Source organism: Sebastes umbrosus, chromosome 13, assembly GCF_015220745.1.
Source record: "Sebastes umbrosus isolate fSebUmb1 chromosome 13, fSebUmb1.pri, whole genome shotgun sequence".
In the NCBI taxonomy this organism is placed as follows: Eukaryota; Metazoa; Chordata; class Actinopteri; order Perciformes; family Sebastidae; genus Sebastes; species Sebastes umbrosus.
This window is the reverse complement of record NC_051281.1, coordinates 12,819,885-12,838,013: the sequence shown is the minus strand read 5'-3', so window position 1 is coordinate 12,838,013 and position 18,129 is coordinate 12,819,885. Positions and strand designations below refer to the sequence as shown.

Below are 18,129 nucleotides of genomic sequence, written 5' to 3'. Positions count from 1 at the left end.
ACAAGTGTAAACACACGTCCATCTGACTCATGTACCATCACAACAGGGGTCATGGAAACAAATAAAAAAAAGCCCTGCATAGGGGCGAGGCTGTGTGTTATTTTGACACATGACCTACAAGTCTGACCTTTAGATTGTGCTCATTAAAAGACAGTTTATTTTATCTTTTAGCCACAAGGACGAATGAAATGCCATGTGACCAAGTTCAAATATCCTGGCTCAGTAATCTGTAAACATGGTGTGAAACCAGACGCATCACATATTGTCTTATAGCTTTCAGCATCACCTTTGACTCATTTGTATATTATTTGTTATAAAAATGCAAAGAAAATGGTTTAAAAAAAGAAATATGTTTATTAGTGTCTTAGCACAATGATTACATCCACATAAAAACAATCTCTCATTGAACACGTTTATTATAAAAACATACATAAAGCCTCAATTTGGAATTATTTCAGTAAACTGATTGTTTATTCTGAAAGGAAAGTAATCTCTGCACAACTTTTACAACAATCTTTCCTCCTCAGAAGGACATCATTAAGGAAGCCACATGTATTGTGCATGTAAAGCATATGTATTGAGATCAGAATTTGAGAATTCAACATATCTGTAGTTAACGTTTTCAAACTATTTGGTCAGTATTTTCCATAAACATTGACCTGAGGCACGCTTGGAGCTCATGTCTATTATTTGGTGCAGTAACTTAACATCAGAAAAAGGGGTGAGGCACATTGACAGTGTGCAGAGAGGGTCAAACTACCCTATTGTACAAAACCAATGTTCGTATTAAGGCTATAAAGCTTGACAGCAAAGAAAAGTTTTGCTGATTTTAATAACACTTATGGTTGCACTTGGTAGATAAGGTAGTTTGTAGGGGTGTCAAAAAAACAGCCTCCACTAAGGAGTTCAAGGAGCTGTACTGTAACCAAAACGCCATGAGGCCTTCTTGACTGTATGTTACTCATGGCTCTTTGCTTTTGGCACAAAACGAAAAACAATCCATCAATTACCAAAACTACCCCAAGTTCCTCAACCCCTCTCCTGTGATCTGCACTATACAGACTACTTGGTCATAAGCACTTTGGTCGGCTATCGATCAATAACAGCATAAAGATTGACTTCAGCGTGAAGTGTATGAAATTATTTCAGGAAGAAGAAGAAGAAAAGGAAGTGAATGTGTAGTGACTTCCTAAAGCGTGGTCCATGTTCCCTTGCCTTTACAATCAGATTTTTATCAACTAGACTTTCAAAAGGTTCTACTATTTGAGGCTGAGAAGAAGTAGTGGTAGAAGTATTCTTCTGGAAATAATTCCTGGCAACAATTCACAGATTGATTTCCCTAATGTCTCCCCTTTTATTTCCCTGCACAGTTCTGCTACATTTAGGAAGCCTGGGACTAGTTTTATAGATGCTCTTGCAGAAAGACAATTGGAATTTTTGCAGAAAAAGGCGTGTGAATGACACGGTAATGTGCGAGGCAAAAGCGTGTAATAAGAATGCCGTTCTTCACAAACGCAGGACTTTCAACCAGGAGTGCGGTGTTTTTTATTTTGTAAGCTACGTTAGTGACGTTTGTGATGTGTGTTTTACATACTTATATTAAACCCAACCATGAGTTTTTTTCCTAAACCTAACTAAGTGGTTTTGTTGCCCCCTGCTGGTACAGCACCTTCATACATGCATGTAATATTCACGCCTCGGCGTGGCAAAACGTGACACTGACATGCTATCCTCTGGGAGACAGGCAGATCCATTACACACTATGATATTGGATTGAAATATCAAAGTAAAAGTTAAATCCTATAGTGAAGTGATCATTCATGTGTCAAAATTAAACCAAACAAGCTCGATGCTGTACTATTTTTTTCCACTCTGTTTCCTTTTAAAATATAGTCATCAGAGAGAGAGCATAGTCTCTAAAAGTAAAACATGGAAAGGCACAAAATACAGTTTGTTTCAACTTCTCTAAGGCAGGTAACTCTAAAAAGAGTCAAATGAACCTGTGCAGCTTCTCATGACTAAATATTCCTTATTTTCAGGGTGAGAGATAAGTCGAGAGAAGTGTAACAACCGAAATACACTGCACAGCCGTTCCCAAAGTGCAACTATCAGGCATTATTAGTGCAGGATTTTTCTCTTGGACATGCTGTCAGCCGTGCAACAAAGTACTGAAAATGTGGATCATCTGCAGAATGAAAGTTACATCAGCAGAATGCCATGAGAATGGTTCTGTTAAGACACTTTGATTTAAAAGGCTGGGATCCACTAAATGACTCTGACTTGGAAGCTTGTTCAAAATAAATGTGAGAGAGAGAGCGAGAGAGAGAGAGAGAGAGAGATAGAGAAAGAGACAGAGAATCATTCAGCATAGCAAACAAAGTGAGGGCAGTATTTGGGCTCCCATGGTCCATCTCCATAAGACTGCAGTTCAACAACTGTCTGATGGTCCCACTCTGACTATTGTTTTGGTGCAAGAGAGTGATTGGCTGGAAAGTGGCTCACATTTTGTTGAAACAGTCCTTGGCGTTGGACCACACCTGGATTCCCTGAGACAGTGATGGAGTGACAGAACAAGAGTGGAAAGAGAGCAAAAACAAGACAATCTTTAAGAAAAACAGATGGAGAGCAGAACCACTGAACGCCTGACATTTTTTAAGCAGGCAAGTATACAAAGAACAAACACACTGTAGGAAAGAGACCCCATACCTTCTTACACATGCTGATCTGCATAATGGCATAGCTGATTAGTGCTTCGCGCAAATCTCTGTCCTTCTGTTCCTTAAAGCGTTCGATGTCTTCCCAGGCTGTTCGCACAAACTCTCTGAAGACACAATCACAAACAAAGACACATGCTGTTGTCAGTCATTTAGAGTGGAAGAGTAGAGGTGGGGGAGAAATAGAAGTCATGGTAAAGGAGGAAGAACAAACAATGTGGTAGTTTTCTGTTTTCAAAATGACTATAGTAATATTTATTTAAATTCAAATGTGTTTTTATTGATTGTAAATGATGAATAAAACAGTTACTGGGAAAGGATTATTGTTTTTCTCAACAACGCCCACCCGTGTCACAACACATCCATCTGCTCACACAAAAAACAAACAAACAGAAAACCACAGCTGACAACAGAAGATAGTCATTTAAAATAATAGACAACAATACAGAGAAAATATCTATAATATACCTGAATAGTAATAGAAAAAGAAAGGAAATAGAAAAACTGAAAAAGATAAAACAAAAAAATAAATAAAATAAAAATATTAATAATCGTAAAAAAAATAAAAAAAATAGCTACTCTGAGATTACTGTAGCCTGATGTCTTTTTATTCATATATAATATTTGATTTTGACTGTTGGCTACCTGACCTATGATTCAGACTTTAAGAGAGTAACTCCATCCACCGCTTTGTGCTTGGAAAAAGTAATCAGACAGAGGATATACTGTATTTCCAGACAAAGAGTGGAATACATTTAAAAGACAGACAAATTAGAAGACGGTGGAGGATTGATTCATTGGTGTTGAGCTTACTGGCACTCTGTGTTCTTCTCCTTGAGTGTTCTATCTCCGTCCTGGATGCTCTGCTCCAGCACTGCCAACCTGCTGTCCCTCTGCTCCTGGCTCTCTTGGCCGAACAGTTTACTGGTCATCCCCTTCAGAGAAAAGACGCGTACTGTCTGCACACACAGACACAAACAAATTAATTGATTCACTGATGTTTTTATCAAATCAGATCACAAAAATGTTTATAAATACACACCTATTTCTGTTAATTTATATGCATATTCATGCACAATTTAGACAATTGACTTGGAGAAAGTGAAAGATAATAAAGCGAGTGTGTGAGTGTTAGTGCGTTACCCCGGTAACCAGCTCTTCTTTCTGTTGTTTCTTTGTGACGAGGTCCTGAGCTACCATCTCCAGCTCATACTGGATCAAATCATGTTTCCTACACACTGACCTTAATTCACAAACACACACACACACACACACAGAAATTGAAACATTTTTTTAAAAGTTGAAAAATATGTAGTCCTATTGTATTGTTGCACCCTGATACTAATATTACAAACAATCAAAGAGAAATGATGCTTCCATTTCCACAAATACTAGAGATATCATCATAGCAAGGAAACATCAGTGCTTGTTGACAACTGCAGGTCTGCATTGTGTGCTCTGTTGAAAGATGGTTTACATATGCTATAAAGCATTTGCATTGGCGCTGCTGCATGCCGCCTTGTTTTGAATAGAAAGATATAGAAGAATGGCAGCATGAGACGGAAGCACAACAAGCGAGTGTTGTACTTTTGTAACAGGCAGCTCTAAAACCCGCCTCAGAAAAGAGTGAAAGTACGCATGCATGAAACATTATTTCACTTTTGTTTACTGTGACTCTGTTCAACTCCGCTCATTGGAGTCTGGTTTTTACAATGTTCAGGACTGTGTAGTCCATCTGGAGACATGTGATGCTTTAACGTCAATTCCACTTCAACACATATGGTGCTATTTCTTCAAACCAAATGGTAATGAAGTGTGCTGATCTATTCTGATCGTTTGTTAATACCGATGAGAGCATAAATTAACTGATAATACGTGACAGCTTCTTGTCGGGCCCGGTATAGATATGTCTCTCTAAACACTTACCTGACAGCGTCAGTGTAGAAAAGGTATTCTTTCAGTTGGTCTGCATAGTGCTCTTCTTCCTCCAGAATGTCATCTATTGATGCAGCGTACCTGTACACAAGTCACATTCATAAGGTGTCTACACACTCAAGGGGAGTTTTTCCTTGCCACTGTCGCATAACAATGCATGCTCATGAATTGAAGAGAACCAATGCAAAAGAAAAGCAGTATGGCTGAAAATGTGTTTAAGTCTATTACTGCTTTATTAAACACATTTAAGTGTGAGCAACAGTTTGAGTCTATGAGCGTGTACACTAGCTGAAAGTGCATCTATAGTCTACTTACGTGTCCATGTGGTGGCCGGCACTCTGTAGTCCGTCTCCCATCTCTTTTTCAATAGCACTCCACTCACTGGAGACACAACAAATTCAGGCGTACTTAAAGTCTGCTCATGAATGTATATGTCATTATTTATTTTTTTATTTACAAAATTCCTCTCGAAGCTTCAAAAATCTTTAGCTGAGCATCTCACATATACTATTTCAGGTCAAAATAATACAGAAACAAAAGAAAATGGTGAAGACAAAATATGGCATCTCCATGAATGAAGGAATTACCCTGCGGCCCCCTTTTAATACTGAATTCATCAGTATGTATACTACATGTAGAAGAAGTGTACCTCTGTTTCTTTATGCCAAAAAATACTAAATCCTTACAGACACGAGGGAAAATGAAATTATGAAATTCAATCTGATGTAAAATATGATGTGGCTTACATGTTTCTATAAGCAACTGTGTAGATCAAAGGTATCTGGGTACAGTATATGCACCAACTGTGTTTTAATTTGAACATAGGGCTTGTTGTTGCTTTATTTCGTTTAAATAAATGCCCTCTTTTAGGCCAAAACTATGATTTTATTTATGTAGAAATGCACTAACAACAGAACAGGTCTTTCTCACCTAAAGACTCTGCCGTAGTTACCGTGGACTTTGTAAACTCCATACAGCCGGTCTGCTACTTTCTAGAATAAAGACAAATCAATCATTATTACATTATGGATAGTCAGAAACATATATCCAGAATAATGCTAGTTCATAAATAAATGTAGGCAGCGCTCAAAGAACGGGAGCCCACACAAGCTGACTGTGTGCTACTTGGCCAAGCCAAAATGCATGATGAAAATAAAAAATCTAGCGAGCTAAAGACCCAGATATTTGTCTCAGGAGTTGGCAGACTAAATGTCAGTGAAATATGGATACCCATGTTAAACAACAGTATGCAAAAAAAAATGTAAACCACAGGTCAAACATAAGCACACAGTTAAATATAGGTATAGGGGAGTGTGTGTGTTTTGCAAATGCCAAAACTCACCGCCCGCACCCTCAGTAACTGAGAGATGACAGTGTTCAGTTCATCACTGTACTGTTTCAGTGCTGTGAATCGCCTGGAGAACACAACAACATGGATCAGAACTCAAACAGTGTTTAACCGTATCTAAGCATTTCTTTGTGTTGCTCTAACGTGAGATGGTTTTCTAATGAGAAAACTCTAATTATCATACCTCTTACTACCTGTTTTGCTACTGGGATCATTCATTTTTAATGAAGTCTGTCTACTCATTAACAACTCTTAAGAGGCTATTTTACAATAATTCAGTAATCTGACTGAATCTCCTGCTTTGTATAAATCTTGGTAAAATGTTTCATAGGCAAACCAATGAAAAGTACACTTTTGTTCTGTCTGTTTTATACTTACTTGTCAGGGTTCTTGACTCTTAACATGGCACTCACAGACTTTAGTTTGGAGTCAACCTGGTGGGAAACAGAATTACACATACAGTATGTTAACAGTGTTATATTTTGGTAAACAGGAGAATTCATGAGGAGGTGCTTCTGATATGATCCAGTTTGCTCATCAAGTGACTGAAACACTGACAATTTCACAACAAAATTCTCAGTCAAGCAATTCAGCAACAGAGGAACTTCATGGATGTTTGTAAAACAGTTAGACGTGCACTATCCAACTAGTGTGGTGTGAAGGAGATAAAGATCGACTAACTGTATACCTTGTCTTGGAAACCGGTCTCCAAAACCGCCTCCCTCCATCCTTTCTCCTGAGGACAGATGATTGACAGATGACGGGACACATGATAGACAGGATTATCAACCACACTGTGTGAAAATGGGGCTTTCCAGCAGACAATTGCACTATAACAAAACATCACAACGGGTTGCGCTGGATTGAGCACATTGCTACAGGCTACAGGAAGAACATGAAACACAAAACCAGAAGTTCAGTTAAAGGTATATGGGGCCATTAACGTATCAAATCTATTTGCAAATGTGTGTGGAGAGTTGTGTAACTGTATCTCAACCCGGGTGTGCCTTATCAGATTTGTAAATGTGTAAAAGAATCTCTAAATGCGTACTGAGATTTGTGAATTTGTACAGGAATCTGCAAATGTGTATTTAGGATCTATGTGCGTTATCACATTTGTAAATGTATAAAAAAAAATATCTCCAAATCTGTTTTCAGATTTGCAAATGTATCGAGATTTGTAGATGTGTCGACAAATCTGTAAATGCGTACATAAGGCTTTCTTATTCATGTCAGTGAGATCACTGTGTGGGTGCTGCAGGAGGTGTCATTGCAGAGGGCTCCTACAATAACAAAGTTCAGCCTCCATCTTTTCCACTGCAGCGCGACATCTCTTCTGACTGGAACTGCCCTTTCATACTTCTTCTTCTTCTTTGTCTGTATCCTCCCACCAGCGCAGCCTCGTGCATTGTTTTGCCACAATGCTATTGTCAATTTGAAATCAGTTTGAGCGTGTGCATGTTTGCATATGTAAGGCAGAAAAATTCAATGGAACATTACGTGGAACATAATGAGTAAGTGCTAACCTCTGTCAGAAAGAGGAAGAAGATCTTGTCGTTAGAAAGGACAGGATGCGATGCAACGCGCAGCAGGAAGTTTTCCAGACCGACTCTCCGTCGCTCAACAAAGTCTGGGTCGAGGTTGTCTGCTGACAGCTTGTGCCACACAAACTCTGCCTGCAAGAGGCACAATCCAGGGATTAAAATAGAAGTGTGAATACCAACTCAAAAGACAATGGTGTATACCATCTACTACCAGGAAGAAACAGAGACTATGAAACAAAGACTAAATAAATGTCATTAACTAACTACAGATGAAGTAATTAAAACAAAAGTCTCCTTCCACCTACAGTATGTGTCACTCACCCTTTTCTCCGGTAGTGGAGGGATGATGATGTAAGGGTAGGTGACCAGGAGGAATGTTCTGAGCAATTCAAACTCGCTGTAGCGTCTCCACAAAGTGTCAGGTGTGGCAGGCGTACCTCCCTCTGGAACAGTTTCAGCTGGTCTGCAGACAAAGGAATGGGAATAAATAGTATTGTTATGAGGTGTCATCATAGAAGTGGTAGAAGATAGATAGTGATAGGAGTGGTAGGACATTTCAGCGACTGTTCTTGATCAAAGCAACTTGAGACACAGAATGAGCAACATTTCACATCTAACTTTGACTTTGCCAGCGGCCTTTTCTTGAGTAGGGGGTGAGGGGAAATAATCATGTCGGAGGCATAGCGATTAAACGATTCAGCACCTATGGACAAAGTTTCTTAATTGGAATCCTGAGAGCTCCCTAAGTGCCAGCTAAATAGTCAAGTAATGAGGACAAATTATTTTGGAAGAGTAGGGGGTCTGACAAAGTAATGAAGTAATCAGTGCAAGCAATTCTGCTCCTTGATCTTGTTTCGTTTAACCGGCTTAAATAAGCACAAAAGGCTAATTTCTCTTTTAGTAATCAAATCAAAGCCCCAAGAGCATTAAAGTCCAATCAAATAATAAGATACCCAGAGATTCACAGCCCTGTTAGAGGTTGCCAAAGTGCATCCCCTTCGAGGAAGTATTTGACTTAATTACTCTAAGGACACTATGAAATAACATTGTGCAAGATAAAGCAAATATGCCCTGTGTGCTTTAAATATTGATGAAATGTTGGAGTAAGCAGTCCCACTCTACTCATCTTGTAACTGCTGTTTTTTTTTCTCTGCTTCACCAAGTTGTTTTGCGTATGCTGTAACACTAATGTCACAACCAGGGTGAAGAAACTGAAAGTTGTTCATGTATTGCACAAAGTAGAAAAGGCCGTTAAATGGCAGCAGACAACCAGACAATCTAAGTTACGACCTACCGTGTTTCTATGAGGTAGACTGTGTAGGTTTCCTGCATGTTAACCGTGTTCTTTCCGGTTCTCTTCTCTGCCTCCGACACATTTATCTCCATTTTTCTCAACAGAGCTGTCCCTCTTTCCACCATCTACACAGACAAGAACAAATAATGTGTGAGCATGAGAAAAAAGGCAGTCGATGAAAGGGAAAGTATAACATTGAATGAATGAATGAATGACTTTATTTCGAACATAAAAATAAATAAAAACAGATACAAAATAATAAACAAAACAAGAGTAATAGTGTCTGAAAAGGAGTAAGTAGCAGTAAAACTTATATTTTCCTATACCCCTTTCTCACTTCTCCTCCATTAACTCATATATTATGGAATGATAATATAATATATAATATAATATAATATATAAACTATCCCAGATTTATTTACATCCCAAATTAAATATATGAACAGCATCCCAAGTTTATTTACAACCCACATATCCATCCAGAGTTAAAAAGTAGATATAAATCAACCCTTAACCTAACCCTTATCACAACTCTTCCACAACCATATACCTCCAAAAAATATATTTTTTGTATAGCTTTTTAAATTGATTTATATTTGTGCTCCGCTTCAACCCATCACCTAACCCATTCCGCAAATCCACACCACAGACTGAAATACACATACTCTTCTTTGTTGTACGAACACAATGCTTTTTAAAATTCAATTTTCCTCTTAAATAATAACCCCTACCTCCCTGTAACAAAACATTTTTTTGAATATTGCCCAGAAGTGAATTATGTCTTGCTTTGAACATAATTATTGCGGTTTTAAATTTGACCAAATCCATGAATTTCAAGGCATGTGACTTTAAAAACAGTGTGTTTGTGTGTTCCCTATATATCCCACATTATTAGACATTAGACATTAAAGCTATGTGACAAATATAGGAGGGAGAGCATCAAAAAATATACTGTATATATATCAGCTGAACATACAGGTGTGTGCAGGGTAAGTGTAGTTCAAGATCATGTCATTCAAGAAAATAGCAAAAATCTATTTAAAATATTATTGAAAAAACATCTCCTAGCTGAACAGCTCTCTGTGTCTGCTGATACTTAGCTAACATCAAATCATAAAAAGTTTAATGTTGGATAAATACAAAATCCTGTTAATACTTATGGTAAAAGAAGTTGCTTGTTCTGTTTTTGTATTTTGACATAATATGCTATGGTCCAACCACTAATGAATCATATCTACCTCTATTAACTTGAACCTATAGGTCCTGTGTTGTGTCTTATATATTGTTGTGTTTTTGTTGCTGTCGCTTTTGATGTTGTGGTCATTGTTGGTAAAGATTGTAGTGTGATTGTGAACTGAAATGTAGCCTAAAACAGTTCAAAGTGATTTAAGTGGACTCCAGGAAGAACAGCTGGGCTTCAGACACAACTAATGGAGATCCGAATAATAGATGAAAAGTTCTCAGGGACTACAAAAAAGACACATTTCCACTCCTGTGAACAACAAAGTTGTATTGTATTATAAAAAAAAGACTGACAGGCATGAAACCAGATGGACACAGAGTGATGGGACTTACTGTAACGTCAACACAGTTATGACAGACGTGTCACAAGACAACACAGGGCAATACTAGCACCATTAAGCACTAAACAAGTGGTTGCTTATGTGCTTGGAAATTGTCCTTTCTCACTAGAAACAAAAGCAATTAAAGACAGGACTTGCAGGACACAAACATGGCTAATTTAAACTAAGCTCAACTTTAAGGTTTAGCATGCAGACTTGCTACCTAGCAACCTAGCAACCTAGCAACCTAGCTAACTGAAACTAGGTTAGGCCTGTTGTGGGAAAGTTTTCACTCAGAAGTAAACACTACTTTAAACTCCTACAAAATGTTTGAGAGAGAAGAACAAAAAGCACGACCGTGTTTATGAGGTTGTTCTCGGATTCTGTTGAGGTGATGTCGGTGTTTCCAATCACTGCTACTACTTCTTCTTCTTGGATACTTGCAGAGTCTGCCATCATCATCTGGTTGTAGACGAGCTGCTGCTTGTTGTCAGCTGAGCTGGCAGGCTGCTGCCTCTGCTCTGCGCATGCGCGGTTCACACTTAGGACAGTGACTACTAGCCTAGGATTTTTGATCCAAATAAAAAATATATATATATTATTAATATTAATAATTAATAATTAATAATAATATAATACCAATATTATTAATATTATTATTATTATTATTATTAATAATAATAATAATAATAATAATAATACAAATAATAAATACATTTATAAATTATTGAATAAATGTTATTATCCAGAGTAAAATCCAATCCAATCCAAATTTATTTATAAAGCATATTTAAAAACAACAAAAGTTGACCAATCATACATTAAAAAACATAAAAACAACACAATAAAACACTAAGACCAACTTAAAAACCAACAGGACATTAAAATAATAAAAGCGTTAAGACCAATGGGAAAGGAAAAAGGATTAAAATAGTCAACTCTCATGCCGAGCCAAGCCAAAAGCCAAGGAATAAAAGTGCGTTTTGAGGTTTGATTTAAAACATTATTATATCTCAAATGCAACAATTCAGTTAGGCCAGGGGTCAGCAACCTTTACTATCAAAAGAGCCATTTCAGCCAAAAAAAAAAAAAAAATCTGTCTGGAGCCTCAAAACATTTGAGCATTGTGATGAAGGAAACACAGTTTATAGTCTAAGTATATAGTATATAAGTCTACTGCAGTGAGGGCCAAAGAGCTAAGTAGCTAGTATTACTGAGTATTAGGGCCACATTGAGGGAAAAAAAGTCGTAATATTACGAGAATAAAGTCATAACTTTATGAGAAAAAAAGAAAATAACACGTAAAATTACTACTTTATAATATTATGACTTTATTCTTGAAATCTCAGATTTATTTTTCCTCAATGTGGCCCTAATACTCCGTCGTACCATAGACCTACAACAATGATAAATGAAAATGAAAATGTAAACAATAAACAGTTATTCATTTCCATTTTTATAAATCCACAGGGAGCCACTGGAGAGGAGCTGAAGAGCCGTATGTGGCTCCAGAGCCGCAGGTTGCAGACCCCTGAGATAGAGGTAAAGATAAACTGAGTGCAAGTAATCAGACCTTGACTTTGTACTGAAATTGCTCCAGCATTGCAAGTGACCACATAAAGTCTTACTTTAGCTTCAATTCAGCAACAGATCTGTAATTCCCCTGTGTTAATTTGCAGGTATTGCAAAATGCATGGGATTAGCCAACATGATTATGGTTGAAACTGGTGCACATTTGAAGCAGATAAATTGATAGCTTCTTAAAGTTTCCAGGCAGCTGTGCTGACTTGGTGAACCCAATACCCTCCTGTGGCATTATTTGCATCTTTCATTTGACGCCTTCCTTTGGGTAAGGCTGACATCTACTGGTGGGATTTTGGTTTGGGATTTGTTTATTTCCATTTTGTCCCCAGAGCCTGTGCTCTTGTTCATATAGTTTGATTTCTTATTTTTGGCAACTTTGGAAAAAAAAATAATGACCCTTAGCCTAAATATTTCAGAATCTCAAGTGTAAATTAAATGTTTTCCTGCACTTAAAGATTACCAAGTAGTTACAACAGGAAATAATAAGATGCTTGTGTGTTGACAGCTACCCATCCTAAACTGTGATCCTAAATCAAGGCTTAAACATGCTGTCAGATACCGTTCGACATGAAGATTATGAGGGTTTTGTCATATCAAAAACTATTGGATATTGCACCATAAATTTAAGAAATAACACAAATTCAAATTGTTCTGACCTTTTATCCTTGCTTTCATGATGTTTGAAAATAATATTCTGAAAAAAGGTGCCATAAGTGATGAATTTCCTCCCTGTTGTGATATCAATTGGTCTCTCTCTGCCAGATGTGCATGAGAGGGATGCGGTATGCCTCAGGCTAGTAAACAGCACAGAAACACGGCCTTTTAGTTCCTGTGGTCACGCTGTTGTGCAGCGTTTAATGTTTAAAGAGAAGGGTGGAGCAGCGTTTTGTAAGGAAGCATTTTATATAGATGCCACTGGGCATGGAGTGGGGTGTTGGGGTGTTTTGGGATGTGGGGTGGATGAAAAAGAGATACAAAGAGGGAGGTATGAAGGTCTGAAGGTGAGATTAATTAACATAATGATTCATTGTAAAATCATCAGTGATACAGGTACTGTAGGGAGGATGGATGGAGTGATGGATGCGGTTTCAGACTGACAGCGTGTCAGGAAAGCTCTGCGCTTTGACCAGCCGTAGTCACAGCAACAGCATAGTTACCATTCTTTCCTGCCACTGACCTCAAACCAGGCACCACCACTTCCTGTCCGCACACACGGGCACGCAAACACACTTATACACACACACACCCACACACACCTCTGGCCCTATTTGGATGACTATAATCGGCCATTTGACAACTTTTTAGAACCGTCTGACCAACGTTGAACACTGAGCTACAATAAGCTATGTAGTGTGCTAGGGTGTGTGTGTGTGTGTGTGTGTGTTTCTTCCTGTCTTGTCTATATTTGGAAGCTCTGGTCCAAAGCTGCTGAGTGACTATAATTCAGATGGGTATGTGTGTCTTATACACTGAGTCATAATATTCATGTCAAACTGACTGGAGACAAACAACAATAATAACTATAGTTGATAATATTGATCAACTGGACATTGCACATGCCAAAAGGCAATTTTAAAAATAGCAAATAAATTGAAATTACAAATGATTTTCAAACATTTTTTCCAGGTACGTTGACTAGAAAGATCTCTCAGTTCACTGGTTTGTTTGACTTTTATCTGTTGCTCAAGTGAATCTCTTCTTTCCTTTGTACACTTAATGGTTAGAGAATATAATTTCCGTTAATCTGCCTGTTGAAGTTTGACTGTTGAGCAGCAGAGGGCAGCAAAAATCCAATAATGTTGATGAACAACAACCTGCGTTGGATCAATCAGAATCAGTATATGCACAGCAGCACTGCACTATGAGGTTGGGTGTACTGTAATATGAGTTTGAATAAGTACAACAGGAAACACACAGGTGTTACTAATAGCATTAACAATGGCTCCACTATAGTCTCTCAGTAAGCCATTACAGTGTGACACTAAACCAGCAGGCACAACACCAGGATTAAGGCATCCTTGTGCTTTTCCTTATGTAACATGTCAAAATGTCTTCCATGAAAAAGGCCTGTTACTATAATTTCTTATTACATATTATTATATGCTTGACACAATTCAATGGGAGCTTTTGTAATAGGTTGTCAAACTATTGCGCTATTAACATTCATGTTTAACATGAGTATCAATGTGTAAAATTAACATTACTGTGTAGAATATAGTGTATACATATATTCCACATTTGCATCCCATGGCTGGGTTCACTGTTCATATGCTATTCTAGAGTAGTGGACATTGCAGTATTAGTGAGTATTACTGAGTATTACTACCATTTTACACATGAGTATACTGTAGTGTGTTTATTAGGGTGTGTGTTTGTTTTCTCTTACAATACAATTTTTTAAAAGACAAAATGTATGAAATATTTATCTTGATTTAGTCGGGGTTCAAGTCTCATTACCAGTGGTGGGATCAAGTCATTGTTTTGCAAGTCACAAGTATAAATCTCAAGTCTTTGCACTCACGTCCTGAGTCAAGCCTGACAAGTCCCAAGTCAAGTTCAGAAATGTAATGCCATTTTAACAACAGAGTAATAATATATTAAATTTACAAAAATCATGAATGCTTTTTAAAACAAGTTTGTTAAAACAAGTGTGACTGAATTTAATCATACAAAAATGAATGCTGACATTGCACTATCATAGCATATACAGTATATGTTAATTAACTGATTTGTGGTACACATTTTAAATAACATACTTTTTTAATCTTTGGGCCTGGGGGAAGGTATCAAGTATTTTCAAGTAAAAAGGCTCAAGTTCAAGTGAAGTCATGAGTCATTGAAGTCCAAGTCGAATTGAGATTTTGTCAAGTTGAGTCTAAAGTCATCAGATTTGTGACTTGAGGCTGACTCGAGTCACACCTCTGCTCATTACTGTTGATTGGCACCTTTCTGTCTCAGAGGGTTTTCACTTTTCAAGGGCCAATATCAAAGCTAGACAACTTTATTCATGCCTTCTCTTCCTCCTGCCATGTCAAGTTCTTTTGTTTTGTTCTCAGGTTTTTTTTTTAGATCTGAATGTTTCGTATCATTTTAAATCATTTCACCTTTGTTTTGGATACATTCAAAATACAAATATATGTTTTTTTTTAATCAGATATTTAGTTTATAGGGAAGTCTTACAAAGTTGCACTTTACGTGAGTGTTTGTGTGTGCGTGCTGTACACAAGGCTGGTCACGAAGGTCATAAAGAGGAAGTCCTTGCGGTCAGTAGAAAGGAACACATGTTTTGCTTCATGTCATAGTCTGCGTCCTTCATTTTCCTCTCCTTCATCCATCTATTCTTGCCTTGGACCGTGGTGGAAAACTCAGGCAGTGTGTCCAGCAGTGGGCCTGTGTTTGTGTGGGTGAGACTGTATAGTATATGCACATGTATGAAATGCCATAATGAAGTGAAGCCTCGTTGGTATTATGTTGTATATTTATACCTTTACCCGGACTTGACCTTCTACACATGGGATTACCTTCAATTAAAAAAAACATTTGTATCTTTTTCAAATTATGTTCAAATAACCTCTTTTTTTAACGTTTTTTAATGTTTTTATTATGTAAGTGATCCTTATTACGTTTAAGAATTTTAATTTAGATTTACACAAACTTCATTCTAACTGCCACCAACATCCAGATCAATTAACAACTTACAACTTATATTTCAAATTAGTATTTGATATCTTTTCATATTTCTACCCTTATAGCAGCATTGCACATTCGTGATATGTAAACAGCTCATATTTACCCACTTCAAACGGAGACATAAGATAAGATCATATATCTTTTTACCAGATTTACTTCTGTATAAAAAAATAATTGCCAAATCAACATTGCTTTGAAAGTTATTTCCTTTACTTATGTCTCTTATTTCCCATTTCTCCTACTCATTTTAAAATTTTTCCTCTGGCTTTCTCTCCCATCCATCACCAGAGTGTTGACAAATTAAGACATGCAAGTCTCATTGAACGCTTCTCTGCATGACTGACGCTGCTGTCCAACAAGCTCACACATGCACACTTGTACGCATTTACTGCATATGGGCACTTCTCACACACACACACACACACACACATGCAAACACACATGCAGAGTGTGAGCCATGCAGTATAATAAGCAGCGTGGCAGCGATGTGGTCAGCTTTGCCCCATGTGCAATCGTTGAGAAGCCACATGAAGGCTTCTGGGTATTAAAGGACAAGCCTTGGTTGGCTGGGAGGGAATCTGTCATGCAACAAGAAAACTGTGTTTTTCACCCTTTTCTCCCTCTTTCATTTCTCCTCCATCCCTTTTTTTTCTCCTTTACCCCTCTTCCCAAGTTCTGTCTTTCAACAAATTCTCTGTCTCTGCCCACTTTTTTTTCTTCATTTCTTTCATTCTGTGGCATATTAGACTCAGTTGTAATACTCTCCAGCTCAAAATGCTTAGACCACAGGAATGTTCCGTCAAAGAGGTGGGCGGACCCGGGGGGCGGGACAGACCAACACGACCAATTAAGGAGGAGATTGAGGTAAGACGGACAGCTTCTAAATGGTGTAATAACAACCTACTAAAATGTAATTACAATGCAATAGCAATAGACACTTCTAATGACAGGATGTATATGCCAATGTGATTTCCTAACTATGGCCTTGGCATAATGGGTGACTGTTAACATGGCGTGGAGATTATAGAGAGGTGTCTGGATGCAGAGATGCAACCACATGAGACTTGTAGCAGTGATGGTCACTCAGAAGTCCAGCCAGGTGTTGATCGCAACAGGTAGCGTGTTTGAGACGGAGATTGAGAGTGAATGAGTTTGTTTTAGTTTATCCACTGAGCCAATGAATGGATCCAGTTGTCCGTCCAGTTGTCATCCATTCAATCTTTTTATTTGTCTATCAAGACGATCTATTAATTCAGGTTTTTGCTTATCGTTTGACCAGTTGGTCCAACTTCATTCCTCACAATGTCCGTCCACTGTCCATCTGTCTTCCAGTCCGTCCATATGTGATGCTGCCATCCATCTGTCCATCCATCCATCCATCTCCATCCCTCCATCCCTCCATCCATCCTTCCATCTCTAACAAGAGGAGTGGATGGTGGCATCCATTATTACAGAGCATCCCAGAATAGAGTCTCGTTTTATTACAAGTCCCTCTGGTCGCCGTGGCTACCCAAATTACAGGCCAGGCTTCTCACACATAAAAAAGGTTGCGCTGCCGAAAACCAGCCACCTCAATAAAGGATGGATTAGAAAATCCTTTGCTTTTTTCCCTTCCTTTCCTTTTTGAAAAGGTTTTCTGTACATTTTTTTCTCCTTCTGGTGTTTTGTTTTATGTTGGGGTGCAGCGGTCTTCTTCAGTGGTTTTGCTCCCCGACCCTGCGGCGGGAAAATACGCTCACTTGTGGGTTTCTGGGAAGGCAGCGGTGGACGAAACATCTGCTGGGAGCAAGATGTATGTAAGTGTGTGTGTGTGAGTGTGTGCATATAGGGACACTGCCCTGGCATAAGTTTACAGATGTGTTTGAGTGATAGCAAAATAGTAGGAGATATTGAGAAAAAAAGTTCAATACGAGCATTGTTTTGTAGTTTTGAAAGACAATTTTAAAGATGTCATGTAAAGTTTGATTCTTTAATCAAGACTTCGGACTTTTAAAAATATATTTTAGAGTTTTCACCTACTGTTTTCAGTTTAAACCCAGGATTTAAGGAATATCCCTGAGACCGCTATGTTTACTGTCAACCAAACATCTACCCAACATTACAAAATTGTATGGGAAATGTTCACATCTTCAATGACTACCCTTGTGTTCAGTTGAGGTTATCCCCCTGCCAATAACTCTGAATAATGTATTGGTAAATTGTGACAGGATATTATACATTAAAACAAAGGATGTGATTTGTTTGTTTGTTTATTAAGATCCGGATTAGCTTTTACATCGCAATAGCTATTGTTTCTGGGGTCAAAACAGTTCACATGGTGACAATACAGAAATACACATTCACACTACTCATCACACAATAACATAACACATCTTGATGCACGTCTACTGTAAATGTAACAATTGACACAATTAAAATAACATCAACACAAAGGAAATAGACCAGCTCCGACTGAATA

The 18,129-nt window shown here is 37.9% G+C and overlaps 1 protein-coding gene across 1 annotated transcript; it reads right to left on the bottom strand.

Annotated features, from left to right (window-relative positions):
* Positions 1-333: 333 nt before the first annotated feature.
* On the bottom strand, positions 334-10,933 carry LOC119500616 (sorting nexin-4-like). The gene is made up of 14 exons (XM_037790442.1): positions 10,755-10,933; positions 8,836-8,960; positions 7,863-8,004; positions 7,524-7,673; positions 6,686-6,733; positions 6,376-6,431; positions 5,992-6,064; positions 5,580-5,641; positions 4,965-5,030; positions 4,641-4,730; positions 3,858-3,957; positions 3,528-3,673; positions 2,707-2,821; positions 334-2,546 (listed from the first exon to the last, which is right to left on the bottom strand). The coding sequence occupies exons 1-14, from the start codon at positions 10,857-10,859 to the stop codon at positions 2,499-2,501; spliced, it is 1,326 nt and encodes a 441-aa protein (XP_037646370.1). The 5' UTR covers positions 10,860-10,933; the 3' UTR covers positions 334-2,498.
* Positions 10,934-18,129: the final 7,196 nt, after the last annotated feature.

What these genes read in the sequence shown, in the direction of transcription:
- LOC119500616 (XM_037790442.1), bottom strand. Translation starts at nt 10,859, where the DNA reads ATGATGATGGCAGACTCTGCAAGTATCCAAGAAGAAGAAGTAGTAGCA. An exon ending in CTCCACTACCGGAGAAAAGG is followed by an intron (nt 7,674 to 7,862) that starts GTGAGTGACACA and finishes TGCCTCTTGCAG; the next exon opens with GCAGAGTTTGTGTGGCACAA. An exon ending in AACTACGGCAGAGTCTTTAG is followed by an intron (nt 5,031 to 5,579) that starts GTGAGAAAGACC and finishes TTGTGTCTCCAG; the next exon opens with TGAGTGGAGTGCTATTGAAA.